This window comes from Spermophilus citellus (genome assembly GCF_964194105.1).
Source record: "Spermophilus citellus genome assembly, chromosome: 18".
NCBI lineage: Eukaryota > Metazoa > Chordata > Mammalia > Rodentia > Sciuridae > Spermophilus > Spermophilus citellus.
The window spans coordinates 1,677,483-1,698,839 of NC_138200.1; the positions used below are offsets into that span (position 1 = coordinate 1,677,483).

At 55.2% G+C, this 21,357-nt stretch overlaps 1 protein-coding gene across 7 annotated transcripts; it reads right to left on the reverse strand.

Annotated features, from left to right (window-relative positions):
• Positions 1-865: 865 nt before the first annotated feature.
• ZNF71 (zinc finger protein 71) lies at positions 866-20,241 on the reverse strand. 7 transcript variants are annotated; one of them, XM_081274254.1, is made up of 6 exons: positions 20,114-20,136; positions 18,785-18,918; positions 16,232-16,312; positions 15,518-15,607; positions 6,146-10,027; positions 866-2,987 (listed from the first exon to the last, which is right to left on the reverse strand). In XM_081274254.1, the coding sequence occupies exon 6, from the start codon at positions 2,845-2,847 to the stop codon at positions 1,552-1,554; it is 1,296 nt and encodes a 431-aa protein (XP_081130380.1). In that variant the 5' UTR covers positions 2,848-2,987; positions 6,146-10,027; positions 15,518-15,607; positions 16,232-16,312; positions 18,785-18,918; positions 20,114-20,136; the 3' UTR covers positions 866-1,551. The 7 variants fall into 7 exon arrangements, with proteins under 7 accessions (XP_081130380.1, XP_081130377.1, XP_081130376.1 ...); XM_081274251.1 differs by lacking the exon at positions 18,785-18,918 and having other exon boundaries at positions 6,146-6,271; positions 20,114-20,241; XM_081274250.1 differs by lacking the exon at positions 18,785-18,918 and having other exon boundaries at positions 20,114-20,241.
• Positions 20,242-21,357: the final 1,116 nt, after the last annotated feature.

Below are 21,357 nucleotides of genomic sequence, written 5' to 3' on the forward strand. Positions count from 1 at the left end.
TTCATGGGTGAACCCAACAGAAGGAAGCTTAGGATTTCTTCCCCCAAAGACTGGAAGAAGTCTTCTCTCCATCAGGATGCGGCCGAGGGGCTGCTGCGAACGGCAAGGTCCCACGGGAAGTCATGGGGGATGCCAACTCATGAAGGAGAGCCAGAGACTCAGACAGCAAGGGCTCCACCACCGAGTGCTGGACCAAGCCCACCCGACACTCAACCAGCTTCCAGCTGGAAAACCGTCAGCTTGTGTATACGTGTCAGGAGGGCACTTTCCCCACTCGCCTTACAAAGTGTACTTGTGATACCAAAGTGACCTTTAAATGACTTGTTTATTCTTCATATACACCAGTATCAAAAAGTGGGAATCATCAGAAATTCCAGGGCGTTCAGAACCAGTTCTATCAATGTCGGTATTAAAAAGGTGGCCTAAAGGCCCCAGAGAAAGCCTGTGGGGTGGCGGGCCCCCCTGGTGCAGGCAGAGCTTCCAGTCAGCCAGGAGGTGCAGTACAAGGTCCGGCAAACCGGCGCATCGGTGTCCCTCACATTCATGGTGGACCACATGAAGAGGTGGCCTCTGGGAGGAGGGGTCCTAGGGGCAGAGCCCCTGTATGAGGCCCAAGGAGCACAGGGAAGACACACAGAGGCAGCCTATAAAGAATGGGCCTCTTCAGGCACCAAGCCTGCGGGCACCTTGGCCCTCCCAGCTCCAGGACTGTTGTGAGCAGCTGTGCCACTGCACATGGCTACCCAGCGGGGGCTCTTCCTGTGACAGCAGGAATGGGCTCAGCAGTTACCTTCAAGCCTAGCTGCTAAAATAACTGCAGGAACAGTCTGCTGGAGTGCATGCCTCACTGAACCCCACAGGGACCCCTCCCTCCCACTCTCCCCTCCGTCTCCGAAGTCGACTTTGACACAGGACTGGCATCCTATCTCACACTTAAAAGATCACTTAAAATGACCTCGTCTCCCTTAATCAAAAGCTTTATTTTTGAAAATCCTAACAGACGACTCTAACTTTGGCATTTGAAGCAGGCATTGTTATTTGCTAACTGCGGCATGGGGCCCTTTCCTCCCTTACCAATAACTGGGATCCAGCAGGACAGGACGGACTGCCAGTGGGAAGGACCAACGGCCCATCTCCCTTTAACCCATGGAGAAAACTGAGATGGGACAAACTGAGATCTGGATCCAGGGCGCACATGACAAAGGGAGTAAGGGCCCAGTCTTCACCCTCCTCCCACCTGCCCCTGAGTCCTGCTGACACGCAGCCCCGAGACACTGCCATTTGCCAAGCTCTTGTGGTATTCACACATAGGGCTGGGCCCCAGCCTAAGGTCCATTACTAACTGGACCTCAGAAACCTTACAACGTCCCCCAATACACCAGGTATCCAGGGACTTGCTTACCTTCGTAGGAGGGCATGTTTGAGCAAAAAGCCCTCCAAGGATGCCCACAGTCCTGGGCCTCCTGGGGTCAGTCATCATGTGCTCCAAAGACAGGACTGCCCCACTGACCTGCACGGCGCAGCCCACCCACCTGGTGTCCACCGCTGAGCTCAGGTGTGGATTCGCAGGTGCCGGGTCAGGTTCGTGTTGCGGCTGAAGGTCTTCCCACACTCGGTGCAGCGGTAGGGCTTCTCGCCGGTGTGGATGCGCAGGTGCACCGTCAGCGAGGAGTTCTTGATGAAGGACTTCCCGCACTGCGCGCAGTGGTACGGCTTCTCGCCGGTGTGGATGCGCTGGTGCTCTATCAGGTACGCGCTCTGGCTGAAGGCCTTGCCGCAGTCACTGCACTTGTAGGGACGCTCGCCGGTGTGCATGATCTGGTGCACGACAAGCGACGAGCGCCCGGTGAAGTGCTTCTTGCAGACGTAGCACTCGTAGGGCTTCTCGCCCGTGTGGATGCGCTGGTGCTGCGCGAGCGCCGAGTTCTTGCTGAAGGCCTTCCCGCACTGCGCGCACTCGAAGGGCTTCACTCCGATGTGGAACCTCTGGTGCTGGATGAGGTAGGAGCTCTGGCTGAAGGCCTTGCCGCACTCGTTGCACACGTACGGTTTCTCGCCAGTGTGGTTCCTCTGGTGCAAGGTAAGCGAGGAGCTCTTGTTGAAGGCCTTGCCACAATCTTTGCACGCGTACGGCTTCTCTCCCGTGTGCGTGCGCCGGTGCTCTGTCAGATGCATATTCTGGCTGAAGGCCTTGCCACACAAGGGACACACGTAGGGCTTCTCGCCCGTGTGCGTGCGCTGGTGCACAATGAGGTGCATGTTCTGGCTGAAGGCCTTGCCGCAGTCCCCGCACGCGTAGGGCTTCTCGCCCGTGTGGATGCGCTCATGCTGCGTGAGGGACGAGGTCTTGCGGAAGGCCTTGCCGCACACACGGCACGCATAGGGCTTCTCGCCCGTGTGCGTGCGCTGGTGCACCACGAGGTTCATGCGCTGGCTGAAGGCCTTGCCGCAGTCCCCGCACGTGTAGGGCTTCTCCCCCGTGTGCACGCGCCGGTGGATGGTGAGGGACGAGCGCTCAATGAAGGGCTTTCCGCACACGTCACAGCGGAAGGGCTTCTCGCCCGTGTGGATGCGCAGGTGCTTTACGAGGGACGAACTCCGACCGAAGGCCTTGCCGCACTCCCGGCAGTCGTAGGATGCCAGGCGCTGGCCAGGGTCTGAAGCGCTGGGGCGCTCCCCACGCACCCCAAACAGGCAGGCCCCCTTCTCCGCGGGCACCTCCAGCGGTAGCGGGTCAGGGGTGCCGCTCTGCGTGGTAGAGGCCTTCAACTCACGGCCCTCAGAGACAAAGCCCTCTGCCAGGCTGCTGCCCGGGTCAGTGGGCCGCCGCTCCCCGCGAGACCCCATGCCCTAGCCGCCCCGCGTGCACGCTCCTGCCCAAGCGCAGGTCCTCTTGGGCCCTCCCAAGGCTGCCCTGGCGGGTGCCTTGCCCTCCACAGTGTCGTCCTTAGCATCCAGCTCCTTCATTTCAGGCCTAGTCCCCCAGTCTGGAAAAACAAAACAAAACGACAAAAACAGAAGCAGTCAGCGACGCCGGGGGAGGAACGTCCACAGCGGGGCTGGGCAACGGAGCCCCAAGATGCCGGCAAGGCAGGGCCGGGCGAGAAATCGCGCTGGGATCTGGGAGAGCGGGCGAGTGGGGAAGAAGGGTGCGGGTGCGTGTGGCCGAAGGGCCGAGGGGGCAAAAACGCCCCTTCGGGGAGGGAGAAGGGCGGCTGTGAGCTCCGGAGTCGCAGAGAGCCGGCTTGGACACGACTGGCACGACGCGGGGAGGAGGGCAGCCGAGGCTGCGCGCAGGCTCCACCCTCGCCCAGTGCACCGGAGGCCCGCACTCGCTCGTACTAAAGTGTCCACTGGTGACTCTGCTCCCTCACCTGCCTCCTGTCTGCCCCGGCCTTCCCCCCGCGAGGCTGACCTACCACCAGAGGCTTCTGGGTGTCAGGCAAAGGGAGAAATCGGCAGCGTCGGTGGCGAAGTGGGGTGCTCGGGGTGCCACCCTCACCCTGCAGGGTGCAGCCCACTCCTGCGCTCCACCCGTGGTCTCCGCACGCCCTGGGGGCGCCCCAACCCCCACCTCCCCTCTGAGCGTCCTCACGCTCCTTCTCTCCTGTGAGCCTACTAAGAAAACGCCCCTGCAGGAGCCTCAGTCAGACGTGGGGCACGGAAGGCAGCGGCTGCAGGTCGCCCGCAGGAGGCGCCTGGCAGGAGGCTGCGGCGGCGGCGGCAGCGGCGCGTATCAGGTCCCAAGACCAGACAGTTCTCCAGGTGGGGGTGGCGATGTCTGCACTACACGGTGAACGAACCTAATGATATTAAACCACACTTAAAAATGTTCAAAATTGTAAGTTTTATGTATATTTTATCACAATTTTTAAGTATATTTTTAGAGACTTAGCAGTCGTCCTTGCTGCTCCCCTTTCCTCCACCACTGGTGTAAGTGCCACTGCAGGCACAACTGCAGCCACCACAGGTTCTCACCCAAGGAGCGACCCTCAGGCTCCCCACCCTCCCAACTCGGGCTCCTCTTCACCACCTCCATCCTGGGGACACCAGATCAGACCCAACGCACTGGCAATGGAGTCGGGGCTGCCGGTGGCCCTGGACTCCCCAGGCCTGCCCCCCCCAATGAACTGCCCATCCTTCATGTGTGTGTGTGTGTGGGTGCTGGGGATTGAACCCAGGGGTGCTCTACCACGGAGCCACATCCCCAGTCCCTCGTATGTTTTACGATGAGATGGGTTCACTGTGATGCCCAGGCCGGCCTGGGACTTGTGGTCCTCCTGCCGGCGCTGCCCAAGGAGCAGGGCTGCCCTTGGGTCCCCAGGGGTACAGGTGGGCCCCACCACCCCCATTTCTCGTCCCTTTCTATCCCCTGCCCATGCTCTACAAATTACAAAAGAAACTCAGAATGAAGCCTTCGGGGCCTTGGGAAAAGATATCTTAGGTCTGACACCAAAACACTATCCATAGAAGAAAACAGTTGACACTGGAGTTCACCAAGTTAGAGGCCTTTCAGCTCCTCAACCAACGCTGGGCACCAGGTGCCCACACAAAGGAACAATTTGGACCCTTTCCTACACCACTCATAAAAATGAATCCCCAGCGGATCCCAGACCTAAGGAAGAGCTAAAACAGAACTTGAGAAGAATATAGGAGTTGACCCCTGCAACACTCTGCCACCAAAAGCACAAATACAACAAAACAGATAAACGGGACTAGAAATTATGGAAATCAGAAATTAGATGGTAGGCCAGTCTACCCCCAAACCATCATGGAAATGAGAAACTGTGTTTCAAATGACACCATCAAGAAAGGGAAAAGAGAGCCCCCAGAAGGGGGGAGATGTTTGCCCAGCACACCTGCTCAAAGACTCGCACCAGGAACAGGAACTCTCAAAACTCCGCCATGACCTAACTGATTTGAAAGGGAGCATGCCCCAGGCTTGAGGCCTGACACAGATAACACACAAGGCACGGGACACAGAAGGCCAGGGCCATGAGGCCACCCATCTGTGTGGAAAGCCAGGCCGGAAAAGGGCCAGGCTGGTGGACCTGGACCTGAGCCCAGGCCCTGGACACGCATGCTCTCTGGGGCTTTGTGTGCGACAGAGTGAACTGGAAACAGTCCGAATACTCAACAAGTGGCTGGGAAGACAAACCGCAGGTGCCCATGATGCATGGCGAGGAGGAGAAACGGACTGCTGAGACACACGGCCACTTGGGAGCATCATGAGCAACACCACCAGGTCAGGGAACTGGACCCGAAGGTGCACGCCCTGTGGCTGTGTGTGCACAGAATCAAGGACACACGGAGACACTACAGGGACTGAACCCTGGCCACAGGAGAGGGCCGGGAGGCAGGAGTGATCTCCAAGGGCAACGAGGGTGGTGGTGGACACGCTGTCCTGTCATGGCCCCCGTGGCACTGTGCACTCCACGGATGTGCTGTGAATCGCAGGCCAGTCGTAGCCCAAAACCATCCATGAAGGAGACAGGACCACGCCAGGTGCGGGTGGGGCTCCCTCCACAGGGCAGTGCCCAGACTGTGCAGCGTGGCCGACGACTGGGTCTTGCCCTTTGGTTTTCTTCCCACACACTTCCCCCACTTATGGAAGGGGCCTGAGGACAGACCCTTAATAGTGACTGTTAAAAATGTGACTTAGGATACCAAACTGACTCCAAGAGGCTTGCCCCGACTGCACTCCTGAAGTGCGTCTCTGGCCCTAAACCCTTCTTATTAATCTTAGTGTATTCCAAAAAGATGATCTCTCAATTTGTAAACCTCTATCAGGAAAGCGTTTTGAAACCTCAGGCTGTGACCTGTGTGTCACCCTGTGTGTCTGTGAACTGCCAGCTCCTGTCAGTGTGGTCTGATCACCTACCGCTCACTTAGTCCTTCTGCCCTTTGTTCCCAGGGGTTGTTTATGGATCATGACCCCTTGGTTATACATGTGAAGAAATCATCCTCATGTCACCTACCAACCTTACTTTGAGCCTCAAGCCATGACAGGACCAGGAACTTACCCTCTGTGCCAGCTCCTCAGCTGCACCTTCTAGCGGCCCCACACCCTTCCTGGCAGGATCCTTTTCCTGTGACTTTGTGGTCCTGTTATGGGCTGCTGGTGACGCCATAGTACCACCCTTACCCAGAGAGACCAGGGTCCTGGAGTTCTCCAGCGTGACATCCCTGTGCAGGTCCTTCTGGGCAGGCTCCAGCGCTGCCACTCCTCCTGGGTGAGGTCCACAGTCAGGTCCCTGAGTGTCACTGATTCCTGCAGACAGACCCGCACCACTCACCGCCAGGCCCTCCTCAGAGCTCTGGAGGTGTGGCCGGAAACACGGGCAGGATTTAGGGATATCTGTGAAGTCAGGAGCAGGCAGGGAGGAGGAACTAGTGCCTCCTGGGCAGGCGGGTAACCAGAGTCTGGAGATGCGGCCACAGGAGGCTGAGCAGAGCTCTGAAGCCCCTCATAAGGGTGGCTTAGGGTGAGGCTGCGCAGTCTGGAGAGCTGGGGGGCTTCTGGAAGAGGGTCCATGGAGCCAGAGCTGGGCCCTAGCAGGTGGTCAGGCGGCTGGGGTGGGGAGCAGTTCTTGAGGCACAGGCTGGAACCATGAGACCACACCACAGCGCAGCAGCAGACGGAGGCAGAAGGGTCACAGAGCAGTGGCCCTCACTTCCTCCCAGCTGCTCGGTGCCAGCCCTTCTGGGCGGTGTCATGGGTCAGATCAAGTGCTGTGCCCCACACATTTGTAAGTGCACGTCCTGACTCCCCAGGGCCCTGAGCGGACTGAGACGCAGGGAAAGTGATCAGTCACGACAAGGGCATCCTGCAGCAGCAGCCCTGGCCGGTCATGACCATGTCCTTGTAAGAGGTGAGAAGGCAGGCATGCAGAACCCAGCCAAGATGGCAGCTGTGTGCCACACGCATGCCACCCAGCCACAGGGACAGTGCCAGGGCAGACCACTCCCCCGCCTTCAGAAGGGTGGAGTCCTGTGGGCAACATGCCAGGGCGTCAGTCTCTGGGGTGGGGGGACAGCTCCTGATGGCCCTGTACAGCCACCCAGTAGATGGACACAGCACTTCCCGTGCTGACCCACTCACTAATTCAGAGCAGGCCACCAGACAGCCACGGCGGCCTGTCACCTCTCCGTGACCTCTCCCAGCCCCTTCCCACCTGCCCCAGCAGCTCCTGGTTCCCACACGGCCCTCTGGGCCCTGCCAGGAGCAGGCGCTGCAGGGAGCTGGCAGGTGCAGAGGGCAGCCGGCACAGAGGGGCAGACCCTGCGTGGTTAGATGTGAGGCGCCCCTGCGAGCAGTGTGGGGGGAAAGGCTGGGTCGTGAGCTGCCCACCTGACCGGGCACCAGTCCCCTGGCGGGGTTAGCTGTGGTAACTGGAGGTGGCCGGGCTGTGGCTGGAGGAGGTGGTCCCGGGGGCTGTGCCTTGGGGCGTTTATCTTGTCATGGAGAGGAGAGCTCTCTGCTTCCTGGTGCCGTGTCCTCAGATGCCCTCCCGCACACACACTCTGCCCTGATGTTCTGCCTCACCTCAGGCCCAGGGAACAGAGGTGGCCATCTATGCACTAAAAGACTCTGAAATTGTGAGCCCCCAAATAAACTCTTCCTCCTCTGATTGTTTTTCTCAGGTCTTTTGGTCCCAGCAGCAAAAAAGCTGACTAAAACAGCCCCTCCTCTGGTCACATGGCAGCTAGTGGACACCAGGCATGGAAATCCAGGGCTGGATCCAGAGCCTGGATCCTAATGCCTCTTGTGAACCAGCAAGAGGGCGGATGGGAAAACTTGGGAGTGTCCAGGCACAACGTCCCCATCCTGACGGGACTCCAACCCTGCCCCGCCTGCCCCTTCATCTCACCTGCTGCCCTGAGCCTGCTGCTCCTCTGCCTCGGCGCTCTCCCCTCCTCAGCCCAGCCAGCCCCTTCCCCTCCTTCCCAGAAGGTCTCTGCAGGAGGGTGGCAGGACCTGACTCTGGACCTCGGGGACACCCTGTGCCTGCAACTGTGCTGTCACAGCTCTGCTCGGAAGCCCACGGGTAAGCGTCCTGTGGGGCACAGCCAGGTCTGTCCCAGTGGAACCCGAGGCGGCCTTACAGAGGAAGACCTGAGCCCTGCTACAGCACGGTGGGCCTCGGGGACAACATACCACGTCAGATCTGCCGCCACCAAAGCACCAGAACTGCAGGATTCCAGTGCGAGGACCGAGGGCAGCCGGTCTCAGGGCAGGGGTGGGGGCCGGGAGGTAGTGTCCAGTGCTGGAGTTTCAGTTCTGGGTCAACTGGTCCATAAAGGCCGCGTGGGCGGACATGGGTGTGCACTGGAGTATCACAGCTGCACTGGAGGCGGCACACGTGTCCTCAGGGACACACCCCGTCAGTATTTTGCTAAGTGAAAAAAAAAAAGTCACAGAAGAGCTCCTACTGCATGACTGCATGGATCTGAGACACAGTCTATCGAGACAAAGGGTGAACCGTGGTCGCCACGGGCCGGGTTCACAGGCAGAACAGGAGCTAGGGCTAAAGACCACATGGTCTTTTGGAGGTGATAAATGATCTAAAATCGATAGTGGCGATGGCGCCACAACAGTGAGTTTACCAGAACCGGCGAAGGACGCACTTGGCGGCAGGTGAGGGCCAGCCCTAGGTGAAGACGCGGCCAGCCAGGCTCAGGAGTGAGTCCACGCACAGGTTCCTACAGCAGAACGAGCTGCGGCCGGAGCGCTCAGGGGACAAGCAGCAGGCAGGACAAGATGCCGCTGCTGCTGACCTGCGGCGGCCAAGGCCTTGCACAGGCTGAGCACCACGGAGGCCCTACAGGCCAGGATGGACTCGACCTCCGACACAAAATGCTTTTGCAACCAGAAATAAAGTGAAACGAACAAATTAAGTGAGTGAGAAAAAGCAAACCCGGAGGAGCAGCCGCCACGGTGTCTATGCATTACGTGCTCTTGTGAGCACACACACACTTCTCCTGTCTAGGAGGCCAGGGAGCACAAGACCCCACCCACCGCCTACAGGAAGGGCCAAATAGACAGCGGTTTTTTAAATTTTAAAATACAAAGTACTTAAAAGTTGGATTTTTAAAAATTAAAAGTAAACAAATAATAAAAAAATGGCTAATAAACATTTTCTAAGAATTAAGCCCAGCAATAATTCAAACACTGCCACTTGGAAAGAGGTCCGGTGTTACCGTATGTCACCTATCATGCTCCATGGGCACTACTATCTCTTAAATCCATCTATCCCTTTGTCCAAGTGTCTTCTGCATCCAGCACTGGTCACACACAGACAGTGGCCAGCCAGCGGAAGTCCTCTGGTACTCACCCGTGGGGACTCACCTGCCCCAACACACCTGGACAGCTACACCGAAAGGCCTGCTCGGCCACGGCTCCTCCTCAGGAGACGCTCCAGAAGACATCATCTAAGACCTGGGAAGAGTGCACCCGCCTGTGTCCCTCGACCACAGCGGTGACCAGAACGCGGGAGACCAGCACGTGTTCAACAAGGGAACCATGAGGAACCAGGGGCACCACGCAGAGACCCATGTCGACACCCACAGATGTCACAGAGGAGTTTTAAACAACGTGGAGAAACACCAGGATGGAGTCTTTGGTTAAAAAGCAGAATACAAGACTGCTTAGCCAGGGTCGTCGTTATTTTTGCAAAACAACGTGAGTGTCCAGGGATAAAGAGACCGACCTGAACACTGTGGAGTGCTCCTCTGCGGGAGGTCTCCCGGGTGAATCTCATCTCCTACGCGTTTTCTTATGGACTTTCTACCCCTTTACTAATGATCATGTATCTCCTTACCTCTTGCAGCTTCCTTCCATGATCTGTTCATGTGCGTGATTGGGAGACAGCCAGAGGACACGGAGGGCGGCTGCAGGGGGGCAGCACTCCCAGCTGCTCCCTGGCTCAGGATCCTGTGCAGTGCTGCTTCTCAACAGGGAGCTCAGAGAGGGAGTCCCCGACACTCAGCACAGAGAGCTTCCCAGGGACTCGGAAATTCAGGTGCACTAAACAAAGAGCAGGAAAGAAGGCCCGGGGGCCAAGTGGCTGCTGCAGGGGGGGCGCCCATCACCACGGAGGGTGACCTCCAGAAAAGCAGCCTGAACTTGTTGAGGCAGAGGCCAAGCGTGAAAAGTGCAGTGTGTTTCCTGACCGGCTGCAGAGGGCTGCTGTGGAGCCGAGGTCACAGCAAACTCCACCATGCGGGCCCTACAGGCGTGCCGTGGAGCCAGGGTACGGCTAGCAGGATGTGCATGAAACAGGCACAGAGAAGACGGCACCCAGGGGACCCACGTCAGAGACACTCGGGCAGCCCACCCGCTTCTCCTCTGAGTCTGGCTGCTCATGTGACCAGCCGAAGCGGGTCAGGAATATGAACGGCCAGCATGGACACACTCGGGACGGAGCCTGGGGAGGCTGGGCAGCACGTGGGTGGGGGAGTGGCTCCCTGCCTCATGAGTGGGATCCCAGGGGGACTCCTGAGACCCAGACTCCCAGCAGAGGGGGGCAATGCCAGGCCCTAGGGTGTCCTGACCTCGTCTCTCTAGAGCAGTCACCACCCAGCAAGCCCTGAGGCCTGACCAGCCCTAAGCCCACCCACCAGAGGTGCATCCACAGAACACTGCAGCCGCCCCACCCTGGGAGTGCACCCATCTGGCAAATGAGAAATGGGACCAAATGAAACACTGGAAATAAAACAGAATAGCAACAATTAGTTTTTAAAAAAACCCTCTCTATAATAATATTAAGTGCAAATGGTCTCAACTACCCAACCCAATCCAGGTGGCAGAATGGATTAAAAACCAGACCCACTCTGTGTGGACTGAAGAGATGCACCTTCCAGGCACAGGCACCCACGGGCTGAAGACGAAAGGACACCAGTTTACATCCCATGCAAACAGCCCCCAAGTAGGCAGGAGCAGCTACGCTGGTATCTCACAAAGCAGACTTCACACCAAAACCAGAGACACACAGAAGGCCACCTGACAGTGGTAAAGGGAACACCACCACCAGAAGATACGACAATAGTAGATATCTATGCCCCAAACACTGGTGCACCTAAGTATATAAAATAGACAATATTCAAATTAAAGACTCAGACAGACCCAACGTACAATAATACTGGGTGATTTCAACACACCTCTCTCACCCAGACCTATCTAAACTCAGTTAAGACTCATCGGAGTCTCAAATGGTAATAACAGACTCTACAGAATATTTCATCCAACAAAAGCTAATATACTTTCTTCTCATCAGCTCATGGAACCTTCTCCAAAATAAACCATATTTTAGTCCATAAAGCAACTCTTAGCAAACACACAAAAAACTGATACAATTTCTTGCATCTGATTATAAATCAACACCAAAACCCCATAGAAACTATGTAAGCATATGGAGACTGGACAATACTCTTCTGAATCATGAACGGGTGATAGAAAAAAATCACAGGAGAAATGTGAAAATTCTTAGAATGAAACGAGAACAGCGGCACGACTCTGTGTCGCTATGAGGACAGCGCTAAGAGCAAAGTCTCCAGCCACGAGAAACTGCCTTCCTGGGAAACTCAGGGAGACCCGAAATCAACAATCTGACGATGCCTCTCAAGGCCCCTGAAGAACAAGAGAAAAACCAATTCCAAGACCAGTATAAGGAAGAAAATAGATCAGAGCTGAAACCAGTGAAATGGAGAATTAAAAAATACAAAGAATCAATGAAACAAAAAGTTGATTCTTTGAAAAGATAAAATTGAGAAGCCCTTAGCCACACTGCACAAAAGACCCCAAACTTAGGAAATTAGAGGTGAAAAAGGAGAAATCACCGCAGACATCATAGGATAATTAAGAACTATTTTTAAAGTGTATACTTCAGTAAATTGGAAAACCTAGAAAAAACACTTCTAGACACATATGACCTGCCAAAATTGAATCAAGAGAACATGGAAACCATATAGACCGATAGCTAGAAACGAGATAGAAGCAATAATAAAAAGTCTTCTGACAAAGAAAAGCCCAGGAGCAGATGGATTCTCAGCTGAATTCTAACAGTCCTTTAAAGAAGAGATAAGCGCGGATGCTCCTCAAATTATTCCATGAAATAGAAAGGAATGGAACACTTAGAATTCATTCTACGAAGCCAAATACCAAACCAGATAGGACATATCAAGGAAAGAAGACTACAGATCAAAACTCCCTGATGAAATTAGATCAAAAATCCTTAATAAAACTTGGCAAATTGTGTTCAACAACTTATGAAGAAGACGTGCATCAGGACCAAGGTGGACTTTTCCCAGGGATACAGGGTGTCTGACTATGCAAATCAAGGGCTGGGGCCGGGGCTCAGTGGTCGAACACTCGCCTCGCACAGGTGAGGCCTTGGGTTCCATTCTCAACACCACATAAAAATAAATAAAATAAAGATATTGTGTCCATCTACAACTAAAAACATATTTCAAAAAAACATGCAAGTAAGTAAATGTGATTCATCACATAAATAGCAGGATAAAAATCACTTAATCATCTCAACAGATGCAGAATTCAGTACTCATTCATGATAAAAAAAAAAAACTAAAAAAACGAGGCATAAAAGGAACCTATCTCAACATCATAAAGGCCAACATAATAGTGAATGGGTAAAAACTTAAAAGTATCCCCTTTAGAACCTGGAACAAGACAAGCTGTCTACTCACCATTCCTGTTCCACATAGCATTAGAAATGCTAGCCAGAGCAATTAGGCAAGAGAAGGAAATAAAAAGGGTAAAAATAGGGAAGGAATAAGTCAAACTATCACTGCAGACAAGATGATCCTATACTCAGAAGATCTAAAAAAAACTCTACCAGAAGACTGCTGGAGCTAATAAACAAATTCAGCCAAGTAGCTGGTTGCAAAATCAATAGAATCACCAATAATGAATACACTAATAATGAGTCTGCTGATAAAGAAATCAGGAAAACAATTCCATTCACAATAGCCTCAAAAAAAAAAAAATAGCTAGGAATCAATCTACCTAAGGAGGTGGAAGACCTCTACAATGAAAATCATAGAAGACTGAAGAATGAAATAGAAGACTTTGAAGATGGAGAAAGCCCTCCCATGTTCATGGACAGGCGGGATTAATATTGTTAAAATGGCCATACCACCAAGAGCAACACACAGATCAACACAATCCCATCAAAGTACCAACAACATTCTTCAGAGAACTAGAAAAATTAATTTGGAAGAACGAAAGATCCAGAATAAAGCAATTATAAACAAACAAACAAAAACCCAGTAATACTAGAGTCATCACGACAGAGCTACAGTAACAAAAACTGCATCACAGTGGTATAAAAACAGGTGCACACACCAGAGGAACAGACAGAAGACCCAGAGACAGACACAGTCATCTGATCCTTGATGAAGATGCCAGAAACACACATTGGAGAAGACAGACCCTTTTTAACAAATGGTGCTGGGAAAAGTGGCTATCCAAAGGTAAAAGAATGAGATTAAAGTCTTACCACTCAGCCTGCACAAAAATCAACTCAAAATGGATTGAAGACCTAGAAATTAGACCAGAAACCATGAAATTTTTGGAAAAAAAAAATAGGGTCAGAACTCCAACAGGCAATGACTTTCTCCATAGGACTTAAAGCTCAGGAAATAATGCCAAGAGTTAATAAATGGAATGGCATCAAGTTTAAAAACTTCTGCACAACAAAGGAAACAATTAAGAATTCAAAGAAAGACCTACATATCAAAAGAAGAAATACAAATGGCCAAGAAATATATATATATATATAAAGTTCAACATCATTATCAATTAAGAAAACACAAATCAAAACTACAATGAAATTCCATCTGACCCCAGATAGAATGGCAGTCATCAAGAATAGAAGCAGTGGTAAATGCTGGAGAGAGTGTGGAAAAAAGGAACACTTTTACAAAGCTGGGTTATAAATTAGCACAACGACTATGGAAATAGTATGGAGGCTCCTCAAATGAGTAGACGTGGAGCCACCATATGACCAGCTACACCACTCTTACTGCAGCAAACAGCACACCATGTTTATGCAGCACAATCCACAGCAGCCAAAATATGGAACCAGCCTAGGTGTCCAGGTGAATGGATAAAGAAAATGAGGGATTTATACACAATGGAGTTTTCTTCTTTTTTAGTTGTAGAGAGACACAATATGTTTATTTTTATTTATTTATTCTTATGTGGTGCTGAGGATCGAACCCAGGGCCTCACGCATGCAAGACAAGCGCTCTACCATTGAGCCACAACCCCAGCCCCGACACACAATGGAGTTTTACTCAGCCATAAAGAAGAATGAAATTATGTCATTTGCAGGAAAAATGGATGAAACTAGAGACCATCATGTTGAGTGAAATAAACTCAGGTCAAAGGTCACATGTTTTCTCTCATACATGTCAGCTAGAGAGGAAAACGGAAAAGAAAGTGGGGAGGATCTTACCAAAAATGAAGGGTGATCAGCAGAGCAGAGAAAAGGAGCTGGGGAAGGGAGGAGGGGCGGACGGGGAAACCCTGGGGATGCTGCTGGCAGATTCCGCGTCACACTGTGTGCGTGTGTGAGTTTTATGTAACAACGAGCCCCACTGCTGCACACAAGTAGAGCACACCCATGCACGATGGGAAAGAGGAGGGCCAGGCGCACCGGCGCACACGGGTGCTGTGGCAAACAAGACACGTCAGCACAGGTTCAAAGGCCGGGGAATCCTCGCGGCATAAAATTGGATCTAAAAAGCCCTCGAGATTGAAGCAGCAGAGCCAACACTCGCTCGCCCTTTACAACGCTCCTCCAGGAAGGAAGATCTCAACTAAACTCCAGCGCCCACGGGCTCCTCCCGGACAGAGGCCTGTGGTGGACCATGTGGCCTCAGCACACGCGTCCTGACGCCCAGTGCTTACATGCCATCTACTTTTATTACAAACTATTTCAGGTCTAAAAGTAAGTTTATGGGACAAAACTCCAACAGCCACACCCCCCCACCCAGCTAAAGATAAAGCATCGTGGCTGGGACTGAAGACCCCATGTGGCCTCCCATATCCTCCTCCCTCTCACTGGAGGTCCCCCACTTCCTAGATGGGGTGTGCCTGCTTCCACAGGTGTGTGTCCTGTCACAGCACAGGTGGACGCCCACAATGGACATTTAGTGCTGCGTGTCCACTTCTAAGGGCCACACGCCCAGCAGCACCTCACCAGGCCCGGGTTATTCAGCATAACATGTTTAAGCCACCACTCACCAGGGGACCACCTGGGAGTCCAAGGGCAGGCAGACTTCGGCACTGCCCTGTCCTGCATGGCTGGCCCCCAGCCCTGGAGGGTGCCAGACAAGGGCATGCCCTCCTTACCAAGGCACACACAGCCCCCAGGAGACAGCTGGGGACGAGGGCCCTGGAGGGGTCTGTGTGGGTGGAGGCTCATGGGGAAGCCAGAGCCCCGTGCCCTGGGCCCGAGTCTTCTGAGAGGAGGGCAGGGGTGACGTGACTCACCAGCGGTACGTCAGTCGGCAGCTGAGCAGCCATCTCTCCACCGGGACACGATCATCAGGGGAAGAGGACGGTCCTGAGGGACCAACAGAGCTGTGGATGTGGGGGACAGACCAGGTGAGAGGTCAGGCCTGGCCCTCACAAGGACACACAGGCGGACACACACAGGGCCCGTGTTGAGGGGGCTTACTGCACGCAAGGCACTCCACACATGATCTCATGGAAGCCCTGTCTGCCTAGAAATGGGCACTACTACCCACCCACTTCACATGGGGGGAACTGAGGCCAAGAGAGCCAAGCCACTGCCCCAGATGGGAGCCAGGACTGGAGTGGGCGGAGTACGTCGGGGTCCACGGGCTTAATAGTAGCCCATGGCCTCCCAGATGCGCGTCACAGGGCTGCTCTACCACACGCAGCCTTCTCCCACTGCCTCCGGCTGCCCTGCCCAGCCCCAGCCCCAGCCCCTCGGGTGCTCCCAGACCTTATGCTGCTGTCCTTACTATGGGCGTGAGCCATGTTTGTTCCCCAGGACAGACCTCATGTGGCTGTCCAGGCCCTCACAGGCGGGTTCCACATGCTCAGAAAGGGCCAGTGGCCACAGCCTGGGTCATCACCTCCCCTTCCCTGAGCACCCTTAGGACAAAAGGAAAGCAGGGCCCAGGCCCCAGCCCCAACCCCGACCCCGACCCAGGCAGGACTTTCCACCTAGTCAGTCACCTGGCCGGCCATTTGGTCTGCGCCTCCCTGTTCACAGCACACTCAGCTTCTGCTCACACCAGTCCAGGGGGCCACTGAAAACTGTTGATGGAGGAAGAAGAATCAGGGACTGATTTAAATGAAGCTGAAGAAATAGGACAGCTGGCACAGGTCAGGGCAACACCCGGAGCCCAGACAGTCCTCCCACACTCGCCTGCCAGGACCAGCGGCCTCTGGAGATGGGGCACTCAGCACCTGTGTCACCTCTGACAGAATCAGTGCTCTGTGTGCCCCTGGCTGAGCCGGGCTGCCCTGAACACCTACAACCTGGAGATCACCTGGGAAAGCCCAGTCCTCCTCCACAATGGACCGTCAGCAACTGCCATCTCCCAAACACCCAAATTACTGGGAGCTTATCAAAATGTCATGACTCAGCATGGACTCCTGGCCAGCCTGCAGCCTGAATGGTGCCACTTGGGGGCTAGAAGCAGCATTTACCCTGTCGGGGGTACTGGGCTTGGACCAGGGCCTCACACATGCCAGGCAAGTGCTCTGCTCCGAAGAGCCTCCCAGTCCAGGATCAGCACCTCTAAACCAGCTTCCAGGGCAAGAACCCCTGAGACAAGAGGAGCCACAGCACCAAGCCAGGCCTTGGAGTGTAGGAATGGCCTCTGCCTCTGCAGGGTTCTCTTCCCACCCAGAGCCTCGGGTCAGCTCAGAGGTCACCTGGAGAAGCCGCTCCAGGCCCTGAGCCCTTCAGCCACAGCCCACTCGGGTCTTCTCCCAGCACACTTCATGACACCATCAGTGCCGCCTTTAGGGGGTCACCTGTCTTCCCCCCCAGACAGAAGTCCCCGGGGGAGCAGAGGATCAGCAGTTTTGGATGGTACCTCAGAAATCTAGGACATCTGTCACATAGGAGATGCCCAGATACAGCGCTGACTCAAGAACAGAGCCACCTCTTACGGGGCAAGGGACCAGGAAGTGGGACTCCCCACAGGCTGCTGAGGGGTGGGGGTCCTCACCCTCCTTCTAGAAGGTGAGTGGGCAGGACACAACCCTGGGAGCTGCCACAGCTATGAGAAGTCACACACGGAATACACCAAGTCCACTGCAGCACGGCTCCCAGAGCCAGGAACAAAAAGAAATGTAAAACCACCTCAACCAACAGAAACCCTGGACGTGCTGGGCCAGTGGCACACGCCTTAATCTCAGGTCCTTAGGAGGTGACGCAGGAAGACAGCAAGTGTGAGGACAGCATCAGAAACTTAGTGAGACCCTGTCTCAAAAAATTAAAAAGGAGGGGCTGGGGTTATAGCTCAGCGGCAAAGCGCTGGCCTCACACACGTGAGGCACTGGCTCCATCCTCAGCACCACATAAAGATGAATGAAGAAAAGATACTGTGTCCATCTTTAAAAAAAAATTAAAAAGGGCTGGGGTGTGCCTCAGAGGTAAAGCGCAGAGAGAGAGAGAGAGAGAGAGAGAGAGAGCGCGAGCGAGTGAGCGCGTGCGAGCCTGACGAGTGACTAGGGGGACAGGTAGTGCGCCTAGAAGGGCGCTACCCTGAAAGCCAAGCAGGAAGCAGAAAGTAGCTGCGCAGTCAGAGGCACAGGCCTGTGATCCCAGCTTCCTAGGAGGCTGAGGCAGGAGGATCTCAAGCTCCAGCCAGTCTGGGCAACTAGAGACTGGAAATAAAGTCAGGGGCGGGGGAGCCCTGCCTATCATGTGAAGCCCTGGGCTCCATCCTGCACTGGGAGCAGGTGGGGGACTGGAAACCAATGAACCCCGTGACCAAAGGAACAGGTCACATGAAAGGAGAACAGGTCACTTTAGGTCACTTCTGGAGAGCAGAAGTCAGTCTTGCTCCTACCCATGTGTTCATGGTTTTACTAAGCGGTGCCCAGTTTTCCAGAAGTGCTGGGCCAGGCCAGGCTGGTACCTCGAGGTGTGGAATGGAAGTGGGGGAGGGGGGCTGCTAATTATTTTTTTCTTTCTATTCCTCTGAGTTGTGCCCCTGGGTGCAGCAACCTTAGAGTCCCATTGTGAATTTTTTAACAGAATTTAATTTTCAACATGTATCTCTTCTGGGTCAATGATCTCTAGCACTCACCCTGGCACTGAAGTCACACTGGTTCCTTTGGCTGGACTATGGTAGTGACCACAGTCTACTTAACCTGTCCACACACAGCAGGGCCCCATAATACCTGCAGGGCCTGGGAAAAGTCTGATTTATTTTAAAATCATAAGAAAAAAAGGTTAATCTAAGGCAACCTGAACTGTATATTCATGAAATCACAAATATAACTTGATTTTTTTTAATGGCGCAAGCTGCCCAAGAATAGAAAAGAGTCCCAGAAGTCATAAAGTAGCTCTAGAAGCAACGGTGGCCAGGAGCGCAGCGGGTGAGGTGGCACTCAGTGTGGCTTCCACGAGCTGCAAACTCAGCGGCTTCTCATTCCCCTTCTTCCCCTGAGCTTCCCGGTATTTCCTTCCTTTCTTTCACGTCCAGTTTCAAAGGGAGCCTCCCTGTAACCTGTCTCAGCTGAGCAGAAAGGGAAAGGGGGCCCTGAAACCTGGATGCCTGGGCGCAGCCTTGGGTGGCCCCCTTAACGTCGGAGCCTCGGTTTCCCGTGTGTAAGACAATCTCAGGAGCCCTGGAAAAGTGCCCAGACCGACACCAGCTCGACACACTCCGGAGAGAGGACTCCTGTGGGAAAAGAGCGAGCGGCCCTTCATGCACGCCCCTGGGAGACAGAGGGAGAAGCTGCAGCCCGGCCGGTCCTTCACACACCCCCCGCACGCCCAGGACCCGCCCCTCCAGCCCCTCCTCGCCAGGCCAGGGACAGTAGGGGGAGGCTGGGAGGCGGACTAGGAGAAGTGTGGGCCGGAGGCAGTGGCTCTCTAGGCCCCCGGCTCAGGCGCCCACGGGCTGGCACACACACCGTGGAAGGAGCACACGCACCTGCCCGTGTGCACCCACCCAGACAGGCACTCACACCCAGAAACAGGCGACACTCCCGCTCCCCCAGACACAGAAGGAAAAGTTAGACACAGGTGGACACCCAGAGGGCAGCGCAGAGACACCATGGACAGGGATCACACCAGAGACTCGGGCTCAGGGTACCAGCGGAAACGTCCTCACACAGAGAGGACTCTGATGAAGCGTCTGTGTGTGAAGGACCTTGGCGCACACCCAAAGGCAGGGCCACCCAGTCCCCTAAGCAGACCTGCACTGAGACACTGCAGAACCTTGAACAAACACGCTCTCACCTGTCTCTACTCCCTCCCCAGTCCCTACACTCGCCCCCCCCCCCGCACGGTCCCCCGCCCCCAGCCGCGTGCACTCCCCCTCTCCGCAAGTAGCCGCTGGCTGCGTACACGCCCCCTCGCCGCGTGCACGCCCTCTCCCCGCAAGCAGCTCCTCGCCGCGTGCACGCCCTCTCCTGCATACTCGTCCCTCTCCCCGCCTGCACGCCCTCTCCTGCATACTCGTCCCTCTCCCCGCGTGCACGCCCTCTCCTGCATACTCGTCCCTCTCCCCGCGTGCACGCCCTCTCCTGCATACTCGTCCCTCTCCCCGCCTGCACGCCCTCTCCTGCATACTCGTCCCTCTCCCCGCCTGCACGCCCTCTCCTGCATACTCGTCCCTCTCCCCGCCTGCACGCCCTCTCCTGCATACTCGTCCCTCTCCCCGCCTGCACGCCCTCTCCTGCATACTTGTCCCTCTCCCCGCCTGCACGCCCTCTCCTGCATACTCGTCCCTCTCCCCGCCTGCACGCCCTCTCCTGCATACTCGTCCCTCTCCCCGCCTGCACGCCCTCTCCTGCATACTCGTCCCTCTCCCCGCAGGTCTGTCCCCTCCGGGGGCCGGACCGCTTCGGCCTCGTAGAGAGTGGACTCACCTGCGAAACGTGCCAGGACAATGACCCACCCGCTAAGCCCTCCAGGCCGCGGTGCGCCTGCGCGGACAAGTCCGGACTACACCTCCCAGAAGCCCGCGCGAGGCCGAGCGAACCTGAGCGGAGCCGAGGCCGCAGGGCGCTCCCCCGTCTCCCAGAGGCCTCCGCGGGTCCCGTGACAAGCGGGCGGGGCGCGGTGGGCGCAGGGACCGGGAGGTGAGGGGCAGGAATGGGGGGGGGGGGGCAGGGCCGGCGGGAGGGAGCTGGGGAAGGAGGGCGGGCCGGCTGCGGTGCCCGCGGGCTGGGCTGGAGGACGGCTTCTTGATAGGACCGGCGTGAACCACCGAGGTGCAGAGGAGCCCGGAGCCCAGGCTGCTGAAGACCTCTCCCGGAGGCCGCCGGGGCCGGGCCGGGCAGTCCGCGCTCCCCGGACGCCAGGAGCGAGCGGGAGGGCCAGGTGCAGACACAGGCCGGGCTGGCAGTCCTGGGACGTGCCCTGAGCTTTGCCCTTCACGGAGAAAGTGACCGGACCCCTGGCCCGCTGGGGTCTGCTGTCCCCGCCCTTTCCTCGTGTAAGCCCGACCCACCCCTCGCCTCAGCTCTCCACGACGCTCCTTTTTCCTGCCGCCCCATTCTCAAATAGAAAATGAAAACAGATTAGCTCTTTAATCAGCTTGGTGCAGTTTTGCCTTCCTGAGATACCAAAAGAGAGCCACGTACGGTGACACCTCAGGAGGCTGAGGCCAGAGGATCTCAAATTCCAGGCCAGCCTCAGCAACTTAGGCACTGCCCCAAAATAAAAGAAAGCGCAGCTCAGTGGTGCAGCACCCCTGGATTCAAAATTCCCAAAGATTGAAAAGGAGAGAGCAGTGCCAACTGCCTTTCCAACTCCAGCAAGAATGTGATTGGCCAGGTCCTTCGGAACCACGTGGTAGAGCATGGCCAGTTACTCAGCTGAAAAGATGCGGACGGAGGCAAGGGACACCGCATGGAGAAGGCGCCTTCAGAGCCACATCGTGTTTCCGATGCCGAGTTCGTACTGTACCGCGCAATGTCCCCTCCGTGTCGTTTTCACGTAGCTCTCTTTCATGTCTATATGTGCATTTACATCTATTTTCCCAACAGCTGCATAGATTCTACTGAATGAATACACCATGAAATTTCATACTCTAAGTGATGGGCACTCAGGCGTTCTAATAGTTTACCATTGATTTTTTGGCCATTGTATGTTTTTCTCCGCTTGTACA

Coding starts and splice junctions, on each gene's coding strand:
- ZNF71 (XM_081274253.1), bottom strand. CDS start 2,847: ATGGGGTCTCGCGGGGAGCGGCGGCCCACTGACCCGGGCAGCAGCCTG.